Here is a 25455-nt window from a genome sequence, read left to right on the forward strand (position 1 = left end):
GCTTTTTGACTATTGCATGATAATTTTTATTTCTCATGGCTTTAACTCTAAATGCTTTGGACCAATGCAAATACAGATGCACTGCTTTAAAAACAGTTCTGTTTCAGGAAGGAAAATATCATGGATCTGATATTAACGCTAATATCAAACGATTATTCTGAGGGAGGTTTGGATTGTCACCTAGGCAATGGTCATTCTCACGTGAAGACTCACAGGAGTGCTGCTTGTGGTCATATACCACAAACATTTCCTCTTTCTCTGCTCAGCCCCAGATTGAGCACTGAACACTTACCCTGTGGGGCTGGGTTATAGCAGCAGAAAGGCTGCGTTTATTTTGCGAGTAGTTGACACTTTCTGAGAACAGCTCTTCATAATCTCAAGCTTCTGGGGGTCTTTCACATTTAACTCCTTGAGTCATCTTGGCTAGGTTCTGAATTTTGTTACTTCCTTAGTCCTTTGTTAGCCCAGTTTGAGAGGACCACCTCAGAGCAAAGCTGTGTCCAGGACAAGCTTACTTCCTGTGTCCCTGCCTCTACTCAGGCCTTGGCTCGCGCTGACTCTATCATTCAGGTATTACTTAAGAGATACTTCCAACTAACAAAAATTTACTGGCACCTTTTTGTTATTTTCTGTGGAACTCTTGGTGACTAGTTGGCGATGTTGCTGGAAATGGAACACGAGCTGTGCCTGCTCCTGTGTCTGATCTCTGCCCCGTCTTCTTCACTTTATCTCTTTGTGCCCATAATAAAGGAAGATAGTAGTTACTTCAGCATTCAGAACACGGATATGACCCTCTCTTTGTGTTCTTCCACCTCTCATCCTTTCACACCTATATTCTCCCAACTCTACTGGCACCAACATTGTGCTTATCTGTATCTTCTGCTGTCTGTAATCTCTGCTCCACTAACATTTCCTAACTATGGCTCATACTTTCTTTATGACTAATTTCCCGTATTCCTGCCAAAAACACCCAACTCATCTTTTGAGCACTCCACTGTCCCCCTTAAATGTTTCCTGTAGGAGATCCTAAGATCTATAACAGGCCATAAAAATACACTTTACTGGACCCATGCCTCCCTCTCTAGCCTCTTCTCTTGATAAAAAAATGTATTCCCTGACTAAAAGATTGCTCATTGATGCCTGCACATACCGTGCTGCCCCCCATAGCCTCTACCCTGACTCCATTATCTTTCTAGGATCCTCATGTTGGCATGAGTTTTCCATCCCTGTTGATGAAAAAACAAGAGAGAACAAGACAGGGGAAGAGAGGAAAGTAAAGAAGAGAAGAAAATAACACGATGCCAAATATTTGCTCCCTCTTGTGGGGATCTATACATGTTGTACATCTGGCACCATGCTCCACCCTGATGCTCTTCTAGAAGTGCTAACAAGTCACAAACAAATCCTGGGATAACTGGAGGGCCGAACTCACTGCATGTCTTTTCTTCAGTTCTGCCCATTTTTTGAGTCCTTGTGCATTGGACTGAGATTTGCAGTCTGACACATGAATATTTTGTGCTCTCAATCTAGAGACTCTTTTCAGAATTAACAATCCTTTACTTTCTGCTCATAATTAGTTTCTGAGTTTACCTCGTCAGTAAGGCCTGGTGCTCTACACATGTGCCCCCCAGATGTTGAAAAAGATGGAAATAGGAACATACATCTGATGGTTGTCGATGTGGTGTTCAACTGTACAAAGTCACTTCTGCTGATGAAAGGCCAGGATTTGCTTGGCTGGTTAGGGCCTCTAGATTCAGAATGGACAAAATAGAGGAGATTAAACATTTCAAAGGAGGTAGTAGATAGATTTCATATGCCAGAGAAGAGTGACACACCCAAAAGTGGAATATACACCACACAATCTGAGATTCACAAACAAATAAGGAAGATTAAACTGTTGAGAAATAAACAAAATGGCTTCCGTTCACCAGACAGTGAGCTGTACATAGGTCTATATGCCTAGAGGAAGGTAATGGCAATTCAGCTAAGGTTCAGCCCCCAAACTGACCTATTAATTCCCCAATTTTCCCTGTTAAGAAGTAATATAATTGGTAACTATTGCTTTGGGTAATATAAGTGTCTAAGGAAGTTTATACTGTGTCAGTACTTAACGAGCAATCTATAAAAGTGTTATAGCTACATTGCACTGTCTAATTGCCCATGAACATCCACAGGAAAAGGTCACAAAAATCAAACATCAACGGCAAGTAAGAGCGAAGCCCATGATACTCTCCCAGAAGTGGTTCCAACTCCTATGGAGTCCCACACTGGCACCTGGTTTACAACAACGCCTGATGGAAGGAGGATCGGCACCAAAGGCCTAGAGAAAATCACCAACTTGAAACCATTTTTATTCTTCCAGGCTACAGATCCCATCAATGGAACGGTATGACAAACTGGTGCACATCACAAACATCTAAACCATTAGAGTCCTGAAACATGTAGAAGAATGTGTGCAAAATCTTAACTTTCAAATGTTAGGCAGTAGGTGGGTGGGTTGGTGGGAAGGTAGGTAGGTAGGTAGGTAGGTAGGTAGGTAGGTAGATAGGTAAGTAGGTAGGTGGGTGGGTAGGAAGATGGATGGATGAGTAGGTCCACCTAAAATCATTGTGTGGTATTGTGGTAAGCATATTGTTTTCTGAAGTGTGTGTGTGTGTGTGTGTGTGTGTGTGTTTTGTATGTGTATAAATGAAATCATGTTAGAACAAAATACTAATTTTTGAAATCAGGGTTATGAATTTTTGTTCTTTTTCTTTCATTTATTTAAGTGATTAATTTGTTGTTGTTGCTGCTGCTGCTGCTGCTGCTGCTGCTACTGCTGGTGTTACTGCTGCTATTATGATTGAGATACTCTTGTTGCATAAGCCAGGCTAGCTTGATCTCCTGCATTAGCCTCTATAGTGCACTGCAATATTGCCTAGCTCATGGATAATTTATACTACATAAGCATAGATGTGACTGAAGTCACCTATCTCCTTGTGTTAAATATTTTTGTATATCTGTTTCATCTCTAGGAATGAGAGCCTATGTGTCCTTGTCCTTTATGATCCCCTGTACTGAATGGTCAAAATTTGTTCATATCTATGCTTTCAAAGGATCATACTCACATTAAGTAACTTAAAAACTCAACATTAGTGAGCAGCCATAGAGGGGATTTTATTTGGCCATAAAAGCAAGTGGTAAACCACTGCTATTTTAAAAGTAGTTGTTCTGTGTATGATATGAAATCACTACCCTGCCATGAGCCACGCACCTTCCACACGCCAGGCTTCCTTTGGGAGTTTTGTGTACTTAAGTCTCCACAGCACTCTATACTTTTTATTACATGATGAAAAAACAGAGCTCAGCAAGTTGACTGCTCAAAAACTCACACTTGGAGGAAGGGCGTGGGGTCGGGATTTCAAATCTACTGTTAGTGACTGAGAACTGGGCTTATTCTAATCTTTAGTGTTACCCTCAATGTTGTATGTGAAACTCTATGGCACTAGTATTTTCTAGTTTCCTTGTCTCTGGTTTTTAAACACACACTGCTGATGACAAATGTCTTCCATTCTTCTCTGTAGGCACATTCCATGGTCTAACCTACACGTTCCCTACTGCCCTTCATCAGCTGTTTGCAGAATCTAACTTCACAATCTCTGAAGTTGCCATCTGTCTTTTCTTCCTAGGACTCAATGTAACTGATCATTTGAGAAAAACCAGCCTTCATTACGCTGGTTTTTCTGTTTTTTGTTTTGTTTTGTTTTTTGTTTGTTTGTTTGTTTGTTTGTTTTTTGAGGTATTTAGTTTGGTTGGGATTTTTATTTGGGATACATCAAGTAACTGTAATTCAGCCCTGGGGTAAAATATTTACCTTAATATGAAAATTAATAGTTATTAGTTATAAGTGTTAATTCCCATCATTGATCCTATTACCACTATGTGGTTGTTGAATCACATACACAGCATGCACAGCAGGCAACTGAGTATGTGTACATGTGGGTTATCTCAGTCCAAAGGAGCTGCAGCCTCTCTGTTCCTCAGTGTCCATTACTGTGCTGATGGCCACCTTGCAGTTCCAGGGTAATCCTGCAGAGCCGGATAACACAAGGGTAACCTAATGTGACACATCACCTCAATAGTTTCCAAGAAGACAGATCCAATGGACTGTATCAGACTGGCCTCTGTTGACCCAGACCCAATTATAGATAGATAGATAGATAGATAGATAGATAGATAGATAGATAGATAGATAGATATAGAGATATAGAGATATAGAAATATAGATAGATATTGATAGATATTGATATATTGAAATGTTCCTTGTCACTTAATACTTGAGTGACTTCGGCAGTTTTTTTCTTAACTACTATAAGCCTAAATTTAAATTCCCTCACTCCTAAAATTTAGAAAGTCTAAATTTCCTCATCTACCTCAGGAGTCACTGAAAGTAGTAGATCAAGTAGAAAACAAAATCTTCACATTCACTAAGCACAGAAATAAGCTTGCTGGGGTCTAACCATCCAGCCCAATAATAATGCTGTGCTTTACATGTTCAGGTCATGACTACTCGAGAAGACAAGGTGATCATTGTTGAGAAGAAGGACGGGACCCGGATCGTGGACCATGCCGATGGTACCAGAATCACAACCTTTTACCAAGTGTATGAAGATCATATTACTCCCCCAAATGATGAAGAAACAAGTGAGTCATATTTTTCAAGATGGTAACAAAAAGAATGTTGTAGCATGAGTCAGGTAGAAAGCTCACCACCAAAAGTATTCATAAAAATAAGTGAGCCAGCCAGGGAATACCCATGTGATACAAAGGGCAAAATATAAAAATGTTCATCAATGATAAAAGGGAAAAATAAAATTACTATACTACTAAAAGGAACACTATTTTATGATGGTAAGAGACTACATACATACATGTATACACTGAATATACACCAAATATAATCACACATTAATGTAAAATAAGCACATATACTTAATATGAATATACTGTATATAAATATACTACATATAAACACAGATGCTGTAAATACATGCACACTCACACATGCATGCATGCACACACACACACACACACACACACACACACACACACACATACAATATTCTGGAGACTTCAAGTTTGGTAACAAAGACCTATTATCCCAGCTCCCAGGAGGACCAAGAGGTCAAAACCAGTTCGTACTACATATTGAAATACTCTCTCAAAAATAAAAATTGTTAGAGACTTCAAATTAATGTATATAAATGATAGATACAGTAATTATATAATTTGATAGATTAGTATATAATTTATGTAAACATAAAGTACACTAACCTCATGATGTTTATTCTTAACACATATTTATATAAAGTTATAAAATCAGTTGCATGAAAAGAATAAACCTGGCATAGACAAAAATGCCTATTTTACTTTAGATGGAGATTTTCTTCACACACATATTTTGAAACAACATGACCAAATAGGATCAAGTATCAACTGTCGTTGGTGAATATATTTAATGAATTTCAATTTTTAGCTTGAAAAACATTTTCCACTTCTTGAAATGAAACAAATACTAGCAGCATACTTAGTAAGACAGCATGCTAAGTCACATCAGAATGTAGATTCTAGAACTATTCTGAAGGATACTGACAAGGATTGCAGGCCACACTCAAACCCTGTGCAATTCTTCACAGCCAGGTCTTCCTCCACAAGGAACCCACCTGGCCAGCAGATTGGCTGAGGCTGATTGCCCACTATGTGCATCCTACCCAATCTTCTTACCTTGCCTTTTACTTGTAGCCGAAGATCCAAGGACTGTCACTAGACAGGTGAAGTGCATGCGGATAGAAAGCTCGCACTATGCCACTATTATCACGAACTGCGAGGACAGTAGCTGCTGTGCCACTTTTGGGGACGGAACATCTATTATTGCAAAGCCACAGGGATCATACCAGGTGGGTCATACCAGGTGGGTCATACAGGTGGGTCAGCTTGGTAAATGGAGAGTGACACATGTAAATGCCCCAAAGGTAACAAGTCACACTGTGCTGGGACAGTAGAAATTTCTACAATGACACCTCACTTCAATGTTGCTTCCCTCACTCACCTGAAATACTTCTCATGCCTATTCATCTCTTTATCTATTTAATATATTACCTTGCTTGTTGTGAGAAATTAGTAGCTTTATTAGGCCAAGGAGCTCCGCACACCGAGCACTGCGGTGGCAGAATCATTTCAGTAATCTGATTCACACTTATCTTCCTCTCTGTGGTCCTAGGAGGGCAGTTTGCCCAAGTGAAGCAAAGCTTCATTCTTTCAAAAGTAAAGGAAGAATTTGGCAACACACTCCTTCGCAATCTCCCTGACCTTCCCATTAAACACAACATGCTGGTGTTAGTCTTCAAAAAATTTTTCCCTGCTAGAGAAGAGACATGAGCTAAAATATCACATACCACGTTACGAGAGACAGAGAACCAAGAACCAGAATGGGATAAATTTATCTTCACTGTGGCAGTGGCAGAACTAGTTTATCATTCCCATTTCCCTGTTTATTATATTCTTCTCTCTTTTTCCATCCAGTATTAATTGGTGTGGGTCAAAATAAGAGCTGAAAAAAGAGAAAGAAAATTTAAGTGTGCATGTTCATCAAGAATGACACCTGTGCTGATTTAAATGAAAATGGTCCCTATGAGACCTTGAGGAGTAGCACTATTAGAAGGTACAGTCTTGTTGAAATAGATGTGTCACTAGGGGTAGAGTTTGAGGTTTCAGATGCTTAAACCATGCCCAGTGTGGCAGTTTGCTTCCTGCATTCTCTAGATCCAGGTATAGAATTCTCAACTGCTTGTCCTGTCTGCCTGTGTGCCTCCATACTTCCTGCCATGATGATAATAAACTAAACTTGTAAACTGTAACCCCATAAACATACAAGAAGCCTACAGAACTCCAAATAGATTGCACCAAAAAAGAAACTCCTCCCGTCACATAATAATCAAAACACCAAATGCACAAAACAAAGAAAGAATATTAAAAGAAGTAAGGGAAAGAGGTCAAGTAACATATAAAGGCAGACTTATCAGAATCACACCAGACTTCTCACCAGAGACTATGAAAGCCAGAAGATCCTGGACAGATGTCATACAGACCCTAAGAGAACACAAAGGCCAGCCCAGACTACTATATCCAGCATAATTTCCAATTAACATAGATGGAGAAACCAAGAAATTCCATGACAAAACCAAATTTACACAATGTTTTTCTACAAATCCAGCCCTACAAAGGATAATAGATGGAAAACTCCAACACAAGGATGGAAACTACACTCTAGAAAAAGCAAGAAAGTAATCTCCTTGCAATGAACCCAAATGAAGAGAGCCACACAAACATAATTCCACCTCTAACAACAAAAATAACAGGAAACAACAATCACTCTTCCTTAATAACTCTTAACATCAATAGACTCAATTCCCCAATAAAAAGACATAGACTAACAGACTGGATACGTAAAGGAGACCCAGCATTTTGTAGCATATAGGAAACATACCTCAGTGAAAAAGACAGACACTACCTCAGAATGAAAGGCTGGAAAACAATTTTCAGAGCAAATGGTATCAAGAAAAGCTGGAGTAGCCATTCTAATATTGAATAAAATCGACTTTCAACCAAAAGTTATCAAAAAAGATAAAGGAAGGACACTTCATATTCATCAAAGGAAAAATCCACCAAGATGAACTCTCAACCTGAATATCTATGCTCCAAATGCAAGGGCAGCCACATTCATAAAAGAAACCTTCCTAACGCTCAACACATTGCACCTCACACAATAACAGTGGGAGATCTCAACACCCCACTCTCACCAATGGACAGATCATGCAAACAGAAACTAAACAGGGACATAGAGAAAGTAATAGAAGTTATGAATCAAATGGACTTACAGCTATTTATAAAACATTTCATCCTAAAACAAAAGAATATACCTTCTTCTCAGCACATCATGGTACCTTCTCCAGAATTGACCGTATAATCGGTCACAAAACAGGCTTCAACAGATACAAGAAGATTAAAGTAATCCCATGCATCCTATCAGATCACCACGAACTAAAACTGGTCTTAAATAACAACAAAAACAGCAGAAACCCACGTACACATGGAAGTTGAATAATGCTCTCCTCAATAATAACTTGGTCAAGGAAGAAAGAAAGAAAGAAAGACTTTTTAGAATGAAAACACAAGATACCCAAACTTATGGGACACAATGAAAGCAGTACTAAGAGGAAAACTCATAGCGCTGAGTGCCTGCAGAAAGAAACAGGAAAGAGCGTATGTCAGCAGCTTGACAGCACACCTAAAAGCTCTAGAACAAAAAGAAGCAAATACACCCAGGAGGAGTAGAAGGCAGGAAATAATCAAACTCAGGGCTGAAATCAACCAAATAAAACAAAAGAACAATACAAAGAATCAGTTAAACCAAGAACTGGTTCTCTGAGAAAATCAACAAGACAAATAAACTCTTACCCAGACTAACCAGAGAGCACAGAGAGTGTATCCAAATTCACAAAATCAGAAATGAAATGGGAGACAAAACAACAGAATCTGAGGGAAATAAAAAAAATCATCAGATCCTACTACAAAAGCCTATATTCAACAAAACTTGAAAATCTGGATAAAATGGACAGTTTTCTATACAGATACCAGGTACCAAAGTTAAATTCGGATCAGATAAACCATCTAAACAGTCCCATAATTCTAAAGAAATAGAAGCAGTTATTAAAAGTCTCCCAACCAAAAAAAGCCCAGAACCAGACGGGTTCAGTGCACAATTCTATCAGACCTTCATAGAAGACCTCATACCAATATTATCCAAACTATTCCACAAAATTGAAACAGATGGATCACTACCGAATTCCTTCTATGAAGCCACAATTACTCTTATACCTAAACCACACAAAGACTGAACAAGGAAAGAGAACTTCAGACCAATTTCCCTTATGAATATTGATGCAAAAATACTCAATAAAATTCTTGCAAACTGAATCCAAGAGCACATCAAAACGATTGTCCATCATGATCAAGTAGGCTTCATCCCAGGGATGAAGGGATGGTTCAATATATGGAAATTCATTAAGGTAATCCTATGAAAATAAACTCAAAGAAAAAAATACAGCATGATCATTTCATTAGATGCTATGGAAGCATTTGACAAAATTCAAAACCCCATCATTGTAAAAGTCTTGGAAAAATCAGGAATTCAAGACCCATACCTAAACATAGTAAAAGCAAAATATAGCAAACCAGTAACCAACATCAAAGTAAATGGAGAGAAACTTGAAGCAATCCCACTAAAATCAGGGACTAGACAAGGCTGCCCACTCTCTTCCTACTTATTCAATATAGTTCTTGAAGTTCTAGCCAGAGCAATCAGACTACAAAAGGAAGTCAAAGGGATACGAATTGGAAAGGAAGAAATCAAAATATCACTATTTGCGAATGATATGAAAGTATACTTTAGCGACCCCAAAAATTCCACCAGAGAACTACTAAACCTGATAAACAATTTCAGCAAAGTGGCTGGGTATAAAGTTAACTCAAATCAGTAGCCTTCCTCTACTCAAAGGATAAACAGGCTAAGTAAGAAACTAGGGAATGGCACCCATCACAATAGTCACAAATAACATAAAATACCTAGGTGTGACTCTAACCAAGCAAGTGAAAGATCTGTATGACAAGAACTTCAATTCTCCGAAAAAAGAAATTGAAGATCTCAGTAGGCGGAAAGATCTCGCATGCTCATGGATTGGCAGGATTAATATAGTAAAAATGGCCATTTTGCCAAAAGCAATCTACAGATTCAATGTAATCCCCATAAAACTTCCAACTCAATTCTTCATAGAGTTAGAGCAATTTGAAAATTCATTTGGAATAACAAAAAAACCCGGGATAGTGAAAACTATCCTCAACAATAAAAGAACTTCTGGGGGAATCACCATCCAGGACCTCAAGCAGTATTACAGAGCAATAGTCATAAAAACGGTGTGGTATTGGTACAGAGACAGACAGGTGGATCAATAAAATTGAGGAGCCAGAAATGAACCCACACACCTATTGGCATTTTTGTCTTTGACAAAAGAGCTAAAACCATCCAGTTGAGAAAAGATAGCATTTTCAACAAATGGTGCTGGTTCAACTGGAGGTCAGCATGTGGAAGAATGCAAATTGACCCATTCTTATTACCCTGTACAAAGCTTAAGTCCAAGTGGATCAAGGCCCTCCACAGAAAACCAGATGCACTCAAAATAATAGAACTAAAAGTGGGGAAGAGCTTTGAACACATGGGCACTGGGAAAAATTTCCTGAACAAAACACCAATGGCTTATGCTCTAAGATCAAGAATCAACAAATGGAACCTCATAAAACTACAAAGCTTCTGTAAGGCAAAGGACACTGTCATTAGGACAAAATGGCAACCAACATATTGGGTAAAGATCTTTACCAATCCTACATCTGATAGGGGGGCTAATATCTAATATATACAAAGAACTCAAGAAGTTAGACTCCAGAGAGCCAAATAACCCTATTAAAAAATGAGGTACAGAGCTAAACAGAATTCTCAGCTGAGGAATATTGAATGGCTGAGAAGCACCTAAAGAAGTGTTTAAGATCCTTAGTCATAAGGGAAATGCAAATCAAAACAACCCTGAGATTTCACCTCACACCAGTCAGAATAGCTAAGATCAAAAACTCAGGTGACAGCAAATGCTGGTAAGGATATGCAGAAAGAGGAACACTCTTCCATTGTTGGTGGGATTGCAAGCTGGTACAACCATTCTGGAAATCAGTCTGGAGGTTCCTCAGAAAATTGGACATTGAACTACCTGAGGACCCAGCTATACCTCTCTTGGGCATATACCCAAAAGATGCCCCAACATATAACAAAGGCACATGCTCCACTATGTTCATAGCAGCCTTATTTATAATAGCCAGAAGCTGGAAAGAACCCAGATGCCCTTCAACAGAGGAATGGATACAGAAAATGGGATACATCTGTCTACGCAATGGAGTACTTACTATTCAGCTATCAAAAACAGTTACTTCATGAAATTCATAGGCAAATGGATGGAACTAGAAAATATCATCCTGGGTGAAGTAAACAAATCACAAAAAAAAAATAGCCCCAAAGCTCGAAATAACCAAGATACAATCCACAAACCACATGAAGCTCAAGAAAAATGATGACTAAAGTGCAGATGCTTCAGTCCTTCTTAAAAGGGGGAACAAAAATATTCATAGGAGGAGATATAGAGACAAAGTGTGGAGCAGAGAGTGAAGGAAAGGCCATTCAGAGCCTGCCCTACCTGGGGATCCAGCCCACATATATACAGCCACCAAACCTAGACAATATTGATGAAGCCAAGAAGTGCATGCTGACAGGAGCCTGATATAGCTGTCTCCTGAGAGGCTCAGCCAGAGTGTGACAAATACAGAAGTGAGTGCTAGCAGCCAACATTGAACTGAGATCTGGGTCCCCATTGGAAGAGTTAGCGAAAGGATTGAAGGAGCTGAAGGGGTTTGCAACCCCGTAAGAACAACAATATCAACCAGAGCTCCCAGGGACTAAACCACTACCCAAAGAGTACACATGGACAGATCCATGGCTCCAGCTGCATATGTAGCACAGGATGGCCTTGTTGGGCACCAGTGGGAGGATGAGCCCATGGTCCTGCCAAGGCTGGACCCCACAGGGTAGGGGAATGTCAGGGCAGGGAGGTGGGAAGGGGAGTGGTTGGGGAGGGGAACACTCTTACAGAAGCCGGAGGATGGGGATGGGTTCGAGGGCTTATGGATGGGAAATCAGGAAAGGGAGTAACATTTGAAATGTAAATAAAAAATATTCAGTAAATAAATGAATTAAAATAAATAAACAAAGAAACTGTAAGCCAGCTCCAATTGAATGTTTTCCTTTGAAAGAGTTGCCATGGTCATGGTGTCTCATCACAGCAATAGAACACTAAGAAAACACTCAAAGCATTAGCATTGTCAATTAAAAATATTTAAAAACAGACCTAATTCACTGCACATAGGTGTAAACACCTGATGTGGTCGTCATAGCTGGAGTCCTGGTCCTTGGAATGTAGACTGTCTTTCATACGATGGTCAGGGAATTTCTGCTAAGGAGACTTGGTGAACACAATCTCTTTCCAGAACTCAGGGGTCAGGCAGTTGTGTCTCTTGAAGATGACATCAAAGATGGTGTTGGCAAAATGTCAATCAGAAGAGTCGGTCACCTGACTTAGATAAGTCCTGTCTACCCAGACGCTGTCAGACTCCTAAGAACCAAGGAGGTGCTTAGGGCAGCTCGGCTGCATACGAGGGCCTTCACCTTTCTCGCTTTAAAAAGGCATACCAAGTGCACACTGGGCCTGTAAGATCCAGTAGAGCTGAGGGAGGGCAAACTTTCTAAATTGAAATGTTTTCAGAATTTTCCACATTGTTCTATATTTACATTATTTCTATCCTTCCTCTTTCCCTTTAATTCTTCCTGTGCTCCCCTCTCTAATTCATAACCTCTCTTCTTTAATCATTATTGTTACAGACAGACAGACTGATAGATGTAAATAAGTGTAACCCACTGAGTCCTTTTAGTGTTGCTTGTGTGTGTGTGTGTGTGTGTGTGTAAGTATGTATGTATGTATGTATGTATGTATGTATGTATGTATGTATAGGCATTTATAGTTAATCACTTGGGATTGGATAACCTATGGGGATTGCCCTTAAGTAGACTCCCCCTTCCAGCAGTAATTAGTTGCCTGGGGATTTTCATCTAGAGGTGGGGCCTTCTGAGACTTCCCCATCCATTTTGGTGTGTCAACTGGTGTGGTCATTGTGCCAGCAAATGGAATCAGTTGCATGCTACAAACTGCTGCATCTTGAAACTCTTACACCACGTGGAGAAAAGCTACACAGTGATGCTTCCGTCCATGCGGAAATCAGAATCGGAAAATCCATAGGAATAATGAGTCAGTGGCCACTGAGGACTGGGGACAGGAATATACAGTGACTGCATATGTATGAAAAATCTACAGAGACGATGGGTTAGTAGTCATAGACTAGAATCGGGAGTGATACATTGAAGGGTAATGAGGCTAGAGTGTCTTTGTGGAGGAAAGGATATAAATATTCTAAAATCATGTATAATGGCTGCACACATTCTTGGATATATTAAAAGATTACCAAATACTATACTTCTAAGGGGTGAAATTTTTTATTTACTTCATCATTTATTTACATTTTTATTGGGTATTTTGTAATTTTCATTTCAATGTGATCCCCTTTCCCAATTTCCTGTCCATAAACCCCCTATCCCTTCCCTCCTCTCCCTTCTTTTATGAGGGTGTCCCCCCCCAACCACCCACTCCATCCTGCCTCCCTGCCTGACATTCCCCTACACTGGGGATCCAGCCTTGTCAGGACCAAGGGCTTCTCTTCCCATTGATGCCCAACAAGGCCATCTTCTGCTACATATGTAGCTGGAGCCATGGGTCTGTCCATATGTACTCTTTGGGTGATGGCTTAGTTCCTGGGAGCTCTGGCTGGTTGGTATTGTTGTTCTTATGGGGTGGCAACCACCTTCAGCTCCTTCAATCCTTTCTCTAACTCCTCCAATGGGTACCCAGCTCTCAGTTCAATGGTTGACTGCTAGCATTCACCTCTGTATTTGTCACACTCTGGCTGAGCCTCTCAGGAGACATCTATATCAGGCTCCTGTCAGAATGCACTTCTTGGCATCAGCAATATTGTCTGGGTTTGGTGGCTGTATGTATATGGGCTGGATCCCCAGGTGGAGCAGGCTCTGAATGGCCTTTCCTTCAGTCTCTGCTTCAACATTTTTTTTCTTTTTTTCTTTTTTTTTCTTTTTTCCAGAGCTGGGGACCGAACCCAGGGCCTTGAGCTCACTGGGCAAGCGCTCTACCACTGAGCTAAATCCTCAACCCCTCTGCTTCAATTTTTGACTCCATATCTCCTCCTATGAATTTTTTGTTCCCCTAAGGGGTGAATTTACAATACATGAATTATAACTGAAAGAAAGGAACTAGAAGTCATTACATAAACCCTTGTCTATGTCAGCTATCAGAAGGGTAAAGTATAAAGCTTCTAAGAACATTTACCCCTTTTAAATATGTTTCTTTGTCCCAAAATATAATGGGTACCAAACATTTTGCATGGAGTTTTATGAACTTATCTCAGTTAAAATGGAGTAAGTCTTAAGTAAGAAGAAAAGAACAAACCCAGAAAACATAAGAAAATGAACAGAAAAAGCATGAGGCCATGGCCAAGAAATGGATCTTCTGTTTGTCTGTTGGAAAGAAGTCCTTCAGAATCATCATCTTCTTTCTTGGATGTTTCTGTCCTGAAAATATCTTTCAAATCCCTCAAATTGCACAAAAAATTTAATGTCTTTTTTCCCCTCTCCTCCCAGGTGCTACCTTCAAACACAGGCTGCCTTTATATCGACAAAGACTGCTCGGCCACATATTGCCATGAATTGAGCAGTAATATGTACCATCCCTTCCAGAAGCGTGAAGAGCTGAGAGCCAGCAGGTACATCATGAAGCACACCTCAGAGGTGATCTGTGAGGTCCAGGATCCCGAGGGGAACATCTTTAAGGTAAGATGCAGGATCCCTATGGAGAGAGCCTGGACTTCTGTCTTAGTTAAGTTTTCTATTGCTGTGAAGAGAAACCATGACCATTGCAACTCATAAAGAAAAACATTTAATTGGGGTTGGCTTGCAGTTTAGAGGCTTACAGTCCATTATTGTCACATGTAGCATGTAGGCAGACATGGTGCTGGAGAGGTAGCTAAGAGTTCTACATCCAGATTGTCTGGCAACAGAAAGAGAGAATGAGCCAGTTGGCTTCACTTGAGCTTCTGAAACCTCAAAGCCTACCCCCAGTGACACAGTTCCTCCAGTAAAGCCACAGGCACTCCAAGGCTAATCCTTCCTAATTCTTTCTTTCTTTTTCTTCCTTCCTTCCTTCCTTCCTTCCTTCCTTCCTTCCTTCCTTCCTTTCTCTTTTCTTTGCACTTTTTTAATTAGATATTTTATTTATTTACATTTCAAATCTTATCCCCTTTCCTGGTTTTCCCTCCGAAAATCCTTTATCCCATCCCCCTTACCCCTGCTCCCATACCCACCCACCCATTCCCATCTCCCTGCCCTTGCATTCCCCCACACTGGGGCACTGAGCCTTCATCGGACCAAGGGCCTCTCTTTCCATTGATGCCCAACAAAGCTATCTTCTGCCACATATGCAGCTGGAGCCATGGGTTGCCCAATATGTACTCTTTGGTTGGCAATTCTTTCTAATAGTGCCATGTTCTGTGAACCTATGTGGACCATTTCACTGCAACTGCCATAGCTTTGTTTTGAAATCATACTAGACAGGTTCCATACAGACTTTTGCATTTGTTGTCATTTACTCAGTCTCAGCCACTCAATCATGAATGTCAGTATCCTTTCTTTGATTCTTAAGTATATTTTCATAGAGAAAAATAATCTTAATAACCTGGGCAGGAGAAAATTTAAAGTTACTAGACAATTAGAGAAATGTAAGTAAAAATTAATGTAACCACCAACAATAATGCAGGAATTCAAGCAAGAAGAAATGCAAACATTCGCTAATTTCATGGCATTAGGGCAGTCTATAGTGAGAAGTGCCTAGCAGGACTGATGTTGGGAAGAAAGGGTCTGGAGAGGGTATAGGCACCGCCATGATGATGCTTAATTTTCTACTTGTTTTTCAATACCACAATGGCCCCTTATCCCTGTCTGTCCAGGCATTGGTGAACCATGGCCCCATATTTTATATAGATTAGGATCTACAATGTTTATCTCACATTTAAAATAGTTTAAAAATCTAAAGACTATTTCATGACATATAAAGGTATACACAATTCAGAGTTCGATGGTGCTATAGAAACCATCTTGACCAAAGAGCATTGCCATGGTCTAAGCATTTATCTTTTTTCTCCAATCCTTGCCCAACAGTGGACTTTCCTCCAATGACTAGTGGGTATGGGGTTAGATTTTAGATTTGACCTCAAACCAGAGAATCCCTAATGTTATTTTGGTATGCAGACCAGTCCTAGTCCAGTTCATGTTTTTCTTCCCTAAATAATTGAGTCTTCACAGCATGAGCGTGAACTGATGAATTTCAATTGATAATGACTAGCAATGGAAACGTATAACCAAAGCCCCTTCAGATTGAAATGTCTGGGATTTCCTTGCCAACGGTGTTTCTGATACACCTCTGGGGCCACATCACCTACAGTGGGCGACCCGTGCCATGCTCCTTTCTGAAGAGATGTAGGCCAGATATAGACAGTACTAGTAACTATAGCACTGCCTATTGTGTGTATCCTAAATCTGTTCACCCATATGTCCTATCAGGGAGCCACAGTTCTGCACTTGAATCTCAACCCTTTCCATGGAAAGGTTCTTTCAGTATCTTAAGACAGCAATTGCATGAGTGTTCTTCCCTTCATTCTTTGAACTAATCCCCATAGGATAAGATTTTGAGTCCCCTCTCAGTCCTGGTCACTTTCTTCTGAATGTACTATAGTTCGTTTTTAACAGTTTTGAGGACAGCTGCATTGCTAGTGTGTCTCCTCTTTTACTAATGAAATTCAGATATAACATCAGTATCTTGTAATTAAATATGCTTGATTTTTCTGAAAATCCAAAAGAGCATGAGCTTGCTCACATTGGATCGGTGGTGATGGTAGGACACTGTGGCACTTTTTTCTCTTCAGTTGCTCATATGCCTGTCCCTTAGGTCATGGCTGATGGCTCTGTATCAACAGCGTTACCTAAAAAGAAGCTAGAAGACAAGTTGAATGTACAGACGGAGGGCTACGAAAGCTTATCATCACTTCACCTTGAAAAGAATCGCATGCAGATCTATGGTGAACATGTTCCCAGGTAAAATGGCGCCAACAGTGTTAGGATTTTTATTCTCTGTTCCAACTTCAAGAAACATCTTTACTCAGTGTTTCAAATGGTCAAATCTTTACTTCTTCAAACAGATTTTTTGTTGTCTATACTGATGGATCAGGAGTGGAACTTCTCCGAGACAGTGACATAGAAGAATACTTATCCTTGGCCTATGGAGAGTCAACGACTGTGGTTCTCCAGGAACCAGTACAGGAACACCCAGGTAGAGAAGCCATGCTACCTGAAGCTCCCTAGGTTCTCTGGTGATTCTCATCCTCTGGCTGTCCAGTCCCTTTTGCTCATTTTGCTATTCTGCATACCAGCTGATCATGTCACCTTACTTACATTGCACTGTATCTAAATGTCAGCTTGTCCAGAATGAATGTCTCTTGCTGGTATCAGAAGGCTTGTGCCTAGGGTTTATTTATGAGTTCATTCCATCTTGTTTAGAAACTGTGAGCTCTTTTGCAAATTCTTTTTGGATTTTTGTCATTTTTAAGGTGATGTCTTGATCAAACTAAATACAATAGGAAATTACATTTTATGTATCAATTGGAATTCTAGTCAGTAATATATGTGCTGTATTACATGTTCACTGGGAAATTGTGTTATTTTATTAATTTCAAAAAGTCAGAGTTCTTGTGAGTTTCTTCCTGCTGTGAACATCAGGGTTCTGGCTTCTGTCTCCTGGCCACCTCCCTCACACCATGGCCCCAAAGCAGCAATCTGCAATCCCGACTCAGCCCAAGAAACCCAGACCCATTGCTGCCCCAAAGCTGGAGAACAAGTCAGCCTCTCCCAGGCTGCCACCAAAGAGAGAAAAAGAACAGCCAGAAGCAATTGACCACATTGATGAAGTACAGAATGAAACAGACAGACTTCGTGAACAAGCCAGTGAGGACATTTTGAAAGTAGAGTAAAAATATAACAAATTCCTCCAACCATTTTTTCAGAAGAGGTCAGAATTGATCGCTAAATGTTGTTGTAAAAATATAAAAATAAAAAAAAGGTATGAATGTGTTTTACCCCACTTGGTCCGCACCACGGTGTCCCAAGATATTTGCTAGATATCTTGGCGGAAACACATCCCAACTTCGCGGAGGCCCAGACCAGTCACCCCACACTCCATTACATTACTTAAATCTACACATTAAAGAACACACAACACAATAATCTTTGACCCAATTGGTAAGATATAATTGCCCACTTAAACATACAAAGCCCAGTACCATCCATCCCTTGAGAACATTAGTAACAACCTGTAAATACACAGAGCAGAATCTTAACATCACCCACCATCTTGTCCTGCCATGGCTTCTCTGCCCCTCTCTCCCTCCTCTTCCTTTCTCCTCCTCTCCTTCTCTTCCTTCAAACTTATCTCCCTCCCATCCTTCCTTCTCCTCCAGTGACAGACCTCCTTCTGTCTTGTACCTGCCCCTCACCTGTACTTTACAGATTCAATGGGGAGAAGTTTCTGGTGAAGTCACCTGATTCCTGAGTACGTGACTAGGCAGCTGTCTTTGGGGCAGTGGAGTTAGCATCAAAATACAGATAACTTCAGGGCAAACCACAACAGCTAAAATCCCAAATTTTGGGGCAACAACATTTGTCAACCATCCACAAGTGTCTGCACTGCCTCTGGAGGAAGACGAGGAGGTCCTGCATTATTTGATCAGAGTTGAAGTGACAGAATTTGAAACCATTAAATCAGGTTACAGAATAGATTTTTATTTTGATGAAAATCCTTACTTTGAAAATAAAGTTCTCTCCAAAGAATTACATCTGAATGAGAGCGGTGACCTGTCTTCAAAGTCCACTGAAATCAAATGGAAATCTGGAAAGGATTTGACAAAACACTCAAGTCAAACACAGAATAAGGCCAGCAGGAATAGGCAGCATGAAGAGCCAGAGAGCTTCTTTACCTGGTTTACTGACCATTCTGACGCAGGTGCTGACGAGTTAGGAGATGTCATCAAAGATGATATTTGGCCAGATCCCTTGCAGTTCTATTTGGTTCCTGATATGGACAATGAAGAAGGAGAGGCAGAGGAGGAGGAGGAAGAAGAAGAAGAAGAAGAAGAAGAAGAAGAAGAAGAAGAAGAAGAAGAAGAAGAAGAAGAAGAAGAAGAAGAAGAAGAAGAAGAAGAAGAAGAAGAAGAAGAAGGAAGAAGAAGAAGAAGAAGAAGAAGAAGAAGAAGAAGAAGAAGAAGAAAGAAGAAGAGGAGGAAGAGGAGGAAGAGGAGGAAGAGGAGGAAGAGGAGGAAGAGGAAGAAGAGGAAGAAGAGGAAGAAGAGGAAGAAGAAAAGAAGAAGAAGAAAAAAAGGAGAAGAAGAAGAAGGAGAAGAAGAGGAGGAGGAGGAGGGGGGGAGGGGGAGGAGGAGGAGGGGGAGAGGGGAGGGGGAGAGAGGAGGGGGAGGAGGAGGGGGAGGGGGAGGAGGAGGAGGGGGAGGAGGAGGAGGAGGGGTTAGAAGATATTGATGAAGGAGATTAGGCTGAAGGAGAGGATGGAAAGGAAGACGAAGGCGAGGATGACTAGCGCAGAAGAGTGATGGATCCAATCTTCTTTTTCATTTTATTTTTATTTTTTAAATTTCTCCAGTCCCAGGGAGCAAGTTGCAGTCCTCCCTGTCTTTCTGTGCTCAGTTGCCCTGTTTTTGAGGTCTCAACATCATGGTTCTCAACTAATTTGGGGGAAAATATCTTGAGCAAAATACAACAAGAAAAGAAAAAAATCATTGCATAAAATTAAAGACATGTACTTTGATATGCTGTGTGTGTGTGTGTGTGTGTGTGTGTGTGTGTGTGTGTGTGTCTTTTAATTTTTTGTTTGATGACTTATACCTCAAGTCTTCTACTTGTAAGCATGCTTGCAGGTCTGTGTTATCTTTTAGTTTATCAGCATGCATGTACATATTATCTGCCTTGTGTGTATGAATGTAAAAATAGATGGCTGTGTTTGACTATGTAGTGTATGTAGAGAACTATGTAAGAAAGGCAGGCGTCGTGGTACAATAACTCCTGAACTAGGAAATCACTGTAAGTCTGAGGTCGACCTACACTGCATAGCAAGACTCTGCCTCAAAAAAAACAACCCAATGAAAACAAAACAACCAAACAATAACAACAAAATGAAAACAGAAAATAATAACTCTCCTCAGAATATTTATTTAGCTAGCATTGTCATAGCAACCTATCCTATGCCAAATACTAATTTTTGGAGTACAGAATGAGTTAAAACAAACCTAGGGCTTATTTCCTTTAATTCTGTATAATTTATCAAGGGAAATGAGTGTTAATTATATAGCCCCACAAATAACTGTGTAATTATAAACTTACAAAAGGTCTATGAAGAATAGAAATATTTTTCAATGACAGCTTTGAGAAGATGATTCTAATACCATATAGAAAGTATTTCTGAAGAAGCTTGAGATCAGAGAGCTTGCTAGTATATTCAAGGGTGTGTGTGTGTGGCATGGGGTGGGGATGGTGATGTCTTGGGGAAGAAATCACAAAATACCGAATTGGAAAATGGGTAAGAAGAGGCCGAGCATGGCTGTAGCATGAATGAAAGAAGTTCAAGCAGAGTCGGGGGTGAACAGAGAAGACCCTGCTCTGCTTTTTAAGCAATGGGAAGTCAAAGAAGTTTTAATCATGGATGAACCTGACCTGGTTGTCAGGATCAGTTCACTCCAAACTGCTAAGTCTACATCTAGAAAAGCTACCTGTTGCTTCAGTCCAGGATGGGATACCTCTGAGGCACATGATTGAATGTTAAATGTTGCATCTGAGGAGGAGACAGAAGTAGATGGACTCAAGGCAGTTTGTTGGCAGACCTGACAGGACCCAGATATGACTGTTGAGGGACAGAGAGGCACCAGTGAATTGCTTTTGAATGATTAAAGTCCAGTTTTCAGATGTTGACTGAGTCATGGTCTCTGCTTAGAGAGTAGCACTCGAAAGCACAGTCCTTGTACCTGAGGATGGTTTTTGTGTAAAAGACAGTTCAAAGGTATGTGTTGCGCTTGGGTAATGTGTGTGGAATTTATCAAGAACACTTTGGTAGAGAAATAGCCTCTGGTAACTCCCTTTAATCCAGGTGCCCTGAGCATCACAGTCCTTCGCCCTTTCCATGAGGCATCACAATGGATCATGAAGAAGGAGCTGGACAGCATCGTTCCTCCAAATCTCCAGTCGAGATCATGGGAGACATTTCCTTCAGTTGAGGTAACCATTTCCCACCGTAAAATAACGTTATGTAGATATCATTTCAGCCTTAGGTCTTCTATAGTTTTATATATTTTTGGAAATGTAAGCATTTGTAGATGTAGCAATATATTTTTAGAAGATCATGCCTGGATAGCTAATTTCGGTTTTGCTTTTTATTTTGCATGGCAGGCCTGAACATATTCCTATATTATTAAAATAGCTCTCTTGAAAAACCTGTTACATTCACCTATCATGTTCTTCCTGATACTAAAGCACTTTCCCTGTCCTTTCTCCCAGCTAAGTTTGAAACAAAGCATTGTGTCTTTCCCTCTCCCTGTTCTTTTCTTCGTGTATTTAAAAGGGCACAAATTGAGAGGGGGGAGGGGAGGAGGAGAGGGAGAGGATAACGAATTTTGCCACAGCAATATTAGTGAGTAAATGCTGTAGATATTATCATGCCAGACTAGCAAAACTCCACCCAAAAGCTTTAAAAGATTGAAATAACTTTTTTGCTGAAGTGTCGCTAAATCCTGCATCTTGGAAGTCTGTCATTGTTTCATAAATACAACATGCAGCATGTCCAGCACATCATATAGTGTTAAATTATGAAATCCATAAAGACATCAAAAATGTGACTGTACACCATATTGATGTTAAGGGAGGTGGGTAATGTAAACTCTGCAGAGCAGAGACAGTGAGCTTTTAAGATAACAAAGACTTCTTCCTTTGGTGACTCTGATCAAATAGATTATCTGAAGTGGCCATGATTCCTTGTCCTGAATCCTGAAACAGGTTACACTGCACAACAGTATTCTTCTCTGAATGCTGAAAATGTCAAGAAGCTGGAGGTACTACAGGAAGATAAGATAAACATACCCATTCGGGACTAATGAAGATTATTTTCTTCATCTGAAACTCTGACACTACAAACTGAAAGCCAATAGGTGGCTGTCACTGGCCACTCTTTAAAACAAAGCACCCAGGCAGCAAAGTGCACTAGTCCTGAAGGTCAATGACTAGGATAATAGAGGTTAGAGCTCACTTCTAAATGGGCATTCCTTCCCAAGAAACCCCTAGAGAGTTTTGGGGCTGAGTTTCAGCTACAGTGAGCTCAAGGTTGGACAAAACTCATGGGATGATTTTACTCTCAGAATCATCCTGTATAAATTCACACAGAACCAGGAAACTAAAGACTGCTAACTCCAGATGTCTTAGGTGATCTGAGCATTATTTGTTTGGTAAACAAAGCATTATTTGTATAACATGAATCAGACTGTTGCTGAATCACAAAGTGCAGAGTCGTATAGTCCTCCTGAAAAGATGCCCAGCAGGACACCATCAGACATCGTTGATGACAAATGTCAAGATGAAATTTTGCTCAGGTCCAGGAAGATGAGGATTTTTCCAGCACCATTTTATCCCACACAGGTGTAACTGTGATGGCTTCAGCTTCTGCTGAGAGGACTGACTCTCCCCTTGGTCCTTCAGATGTTCACCGAGTAACTAGGAAGCTATTATAGCTTGCCATTTCTACCTCCATTATGTATCGGTCTCCTTGTTTCTTTAAATTTGGATAATGTTATGATTCAACTCTTCATATACGACTTGGTAATCATTTGAAGATCTTTCATCTAAAAGCAGCAGTCTTCCCCTGCAAGGTTAGAAGCACCAAAGAATAAATAAGATTTGAGATTTGCAGAGACATCATAATAAGCAGATTGTCAGTCACCAGGTCTTATCTTGTCCCAGTTTTCTTTAATTATCAAGTGGACATAGTCTAGAGTCATTTGAGAAGATAGGTTGTGGAACAACCTAGATCCAGTTAGCCTGTTGGCATGTTTGGGGATGTCTGGATTATTAACAGATACAGGTGGTCTCAGCCCTCTGTGGGTAGCACCAACCCTAGGCAAATGGTCCTCGACTCTCTGAGATGATGGCGGCATGAGCCACTGACTGAGTGCAGCACAGAGTGAACCTATAGGCACTGCTCCTCAGATTCCTGCCTTGCATTCCTGCCTGACTTCACTCAATAATAAACTGTGACCTGAGTGTATAAGCCAAATCAACTCTTCCTTCCCCAAGCTGCTTTTGGTTGGAGTGAAGTTTTCTTTGTGTGTTTGCTTAGTTTTAGGCTCTTTTGGAAATAAGTTCTGACTATTTAGACCTAGCTGGCCTTGAACTCACAGAGATCCATCTGCTTCTCTCTAGGGTAATGGCATTAAAAGTGTATACCACCACAAAAGGTGGATTGACTGTTTTATCCCAGCAATAGTACCTCTAGAAGTCGCAGAGACCTACCTAAACCCTAAAGAACTAACTCCCAACGTTCTGACTTATCCTTTGTTCTTAGCCATTGTCTCCTATAGTCATCTTGGAGTCTAGGAATAACTCAGACAAGGAACATCTCACCATGAGTGGAAACTACGTGCCGTACCCCCAACCCCCTCCCTCCAAAGCCCAACTCTGATAGCAGTAACCTCCTAACTGTCTAGAAAGCTCTAATCCTAAGATATTGATTAATTAAATTGGATCAAGACTGCCCAAAGATGCATATACATTCATTGATCTCCCTTTGTTCCTCTGTCACATTATCCCAAGCTCTTGTCAGATCCTTGAAAATGAAGCATGAGATGCTAGTCTCCGTGCTTTCCAGGGTAGTCATTCTGAATGATGAATCTCTTTCCTATTTTACCATTACTTTTACAGGTGGGTGGCCAAGCCTTGTCTATTTGGATCCCTCAAAGTCAGGTCTCCTGATCTAGTATCTACTGAAGTGTTCATTAAAAAAAAAATTCATTGCTGCACTATTCTGACTTCTTTGGTGAATCTTTCACTTTGTTTTGTTGACAGAAAAAGACTCCAGGACCACCATTTGGCACTCAGATTTGGAAAGGCCTCTGTATTGGGGCTAAGCAGCTGACAAACATCCCAGCTCCTATACTTGAAGGCCCCAAGGTGCTACAGATGCGTCAGTTCATCCAGCACGAAGTCATAAAGAACGAGGTGAAACTGAAGCTGCAAATTTCCCTGAAGGTAACAGAATGTGGGTGACATGATGCCCATCCCCCAAAAGGATTGGGAACATAGCAAATCATTCCTGTTCATTTCCTGAAGAGCCCCAAATCATTTAGTTTTTACCAATATTTAGACTAACACTTGAATGTGGGTCACCTAAAATAGAAGGTTAAAATGTAGAGGCTGCTTAATGATTCCTGTATTAAGTTATTGGAAGCCCAAAATGTGCTGCTATAGTTTAAGAAAACTTTTTCTGTTATTTTTCTATATAGTCTTTCTTTCCTACTACATGGAAAGATAGTACTGTCTGGAGAAAATGTAGACTCACACATTATTCTGATACTCATTCATGGATGAGAACAGTTGCTGCTTTAAAAAGACCTAAGATTTTATAAATATATGGCCCATAAGTGATCTTATCTACAGTATTGTTCTAAGTTTAATTCCCTCAGCATGAACATTGTATGCTTTCATGGTTATATACCCAGAACCTAGCATCGAGAAGAGGGTCAGTGTTGATAGATGATTGGTCTACTGGAGGCCTGCTCTGCCTGGGAACAAGCTATGGCAGAACAGAGTCAGGATGAAAGCTAAAGACTGATGATTCCTGGCCTTATCATCTTTCTGTTTATGCCTTAATAAGCACTAGTTTCTTTCTATGTGACTCTCTATTTCTAGTTTGTGCTAATAAGTGCTGATTTCCTTTCTCTCTTGTTCAAGGACCTCTAGCTAGCAAGAGGTTAGAAACTCATTAACTCTTTGTGAACCAGAGAAAAAAGAAAGGAAAATAATGAAAATATTTTATACTGGCAATTGCATAGACACACACATATTCACACACACACACACACACACACACACACACACACACACACACACACACACACACATCTGGTTGGGCCCAACCACCTTGTTTCATCACTCCACGAATGTTCATGCAAACTTACATACACACACCTATACTCACATATGTACCTATAGATAGACAGAGAGAGAAAGAGAGAGAGAGAGATACAGAGATACAGAGATACAGAGATACAGAGATAGATGTGGGTGAAACAATCTCCACTGAGCAAGCACCAGTGCAGAAAACTCACTCATTCTGTCTATAAAAGAAGTCCCAACCTTTATTGATTAGAAAAAGAAAAAGCTTCTACCTTTTCATCGCTGAAAGTAATAAAAAGCCCCTAAGTAAGAAAAAAACCTTGAAGTAAGACAAAGCCTCATTGCTGAAAGAAAAAGACTGTCACCCCCTTATTGTT

The 25455-nt window shown here is 40.3% G+C and overlaps 1 protein-coding gene and 1 pseudogene across 5 annotated transcripts in view; both read left to right on the top strand.

The window, feature by feature from the left end:
- Positions 1 to 25455, top strand: part of Spag17 (sperm associated antigen 17) — a 244918-nt gene that overhangs the window by 162623 nt on the left and 56840 nt on the right. For all 5 annotated transcript variants that reach the window (XR_015669308.1, XR_015669316.1, XR_015669314.1 and 2 more), the window contains 8 exon segments: positions 2175 to 2386; positions 4539 to 4683; positions 5782 to 5936; positions 14456 to 14644; positions 16815 to 16960; positions 17065 to 17195; positions 21069 to 21196; positions 24029 to 24211. Coding sequence is in view for 2 of the 5 variants with exons in the window: in XM_087634617.1 (XP_087490743.1) it covers positions 2175 to 2386; positions 4539 to 4683; positions 5782 to 5936; positions 14456 to 14644; positions 16815 to 16960; positions 17065 to 17195; positions 21069 to 21196; positions 24029 to 24211 (1289 nt within the window). In the remaining 3 variants the exon portion in view is untranslated.
- Set-ps9 (Set nuclear proto-oncogene, pseudogene 9) lies at positions 17680 to 19508 on the top strand (annotated as a pseudogene).

This window comes from Rattus norvegicus, chromosome 2 (genome assembly GCF_021556685.1).
Source record: "Rattus norvegicus strain SHRSP/BbbUtx chromosome 2, alternate assembly SHRSP_T2T, whole genome shotgun sequence".
Taxonomy (NCBI): Eukaryota; Metazoa; Chordata; class Mammalia; order Rodentia; family Muridae; genus Rattus; species Rattus norvegicus.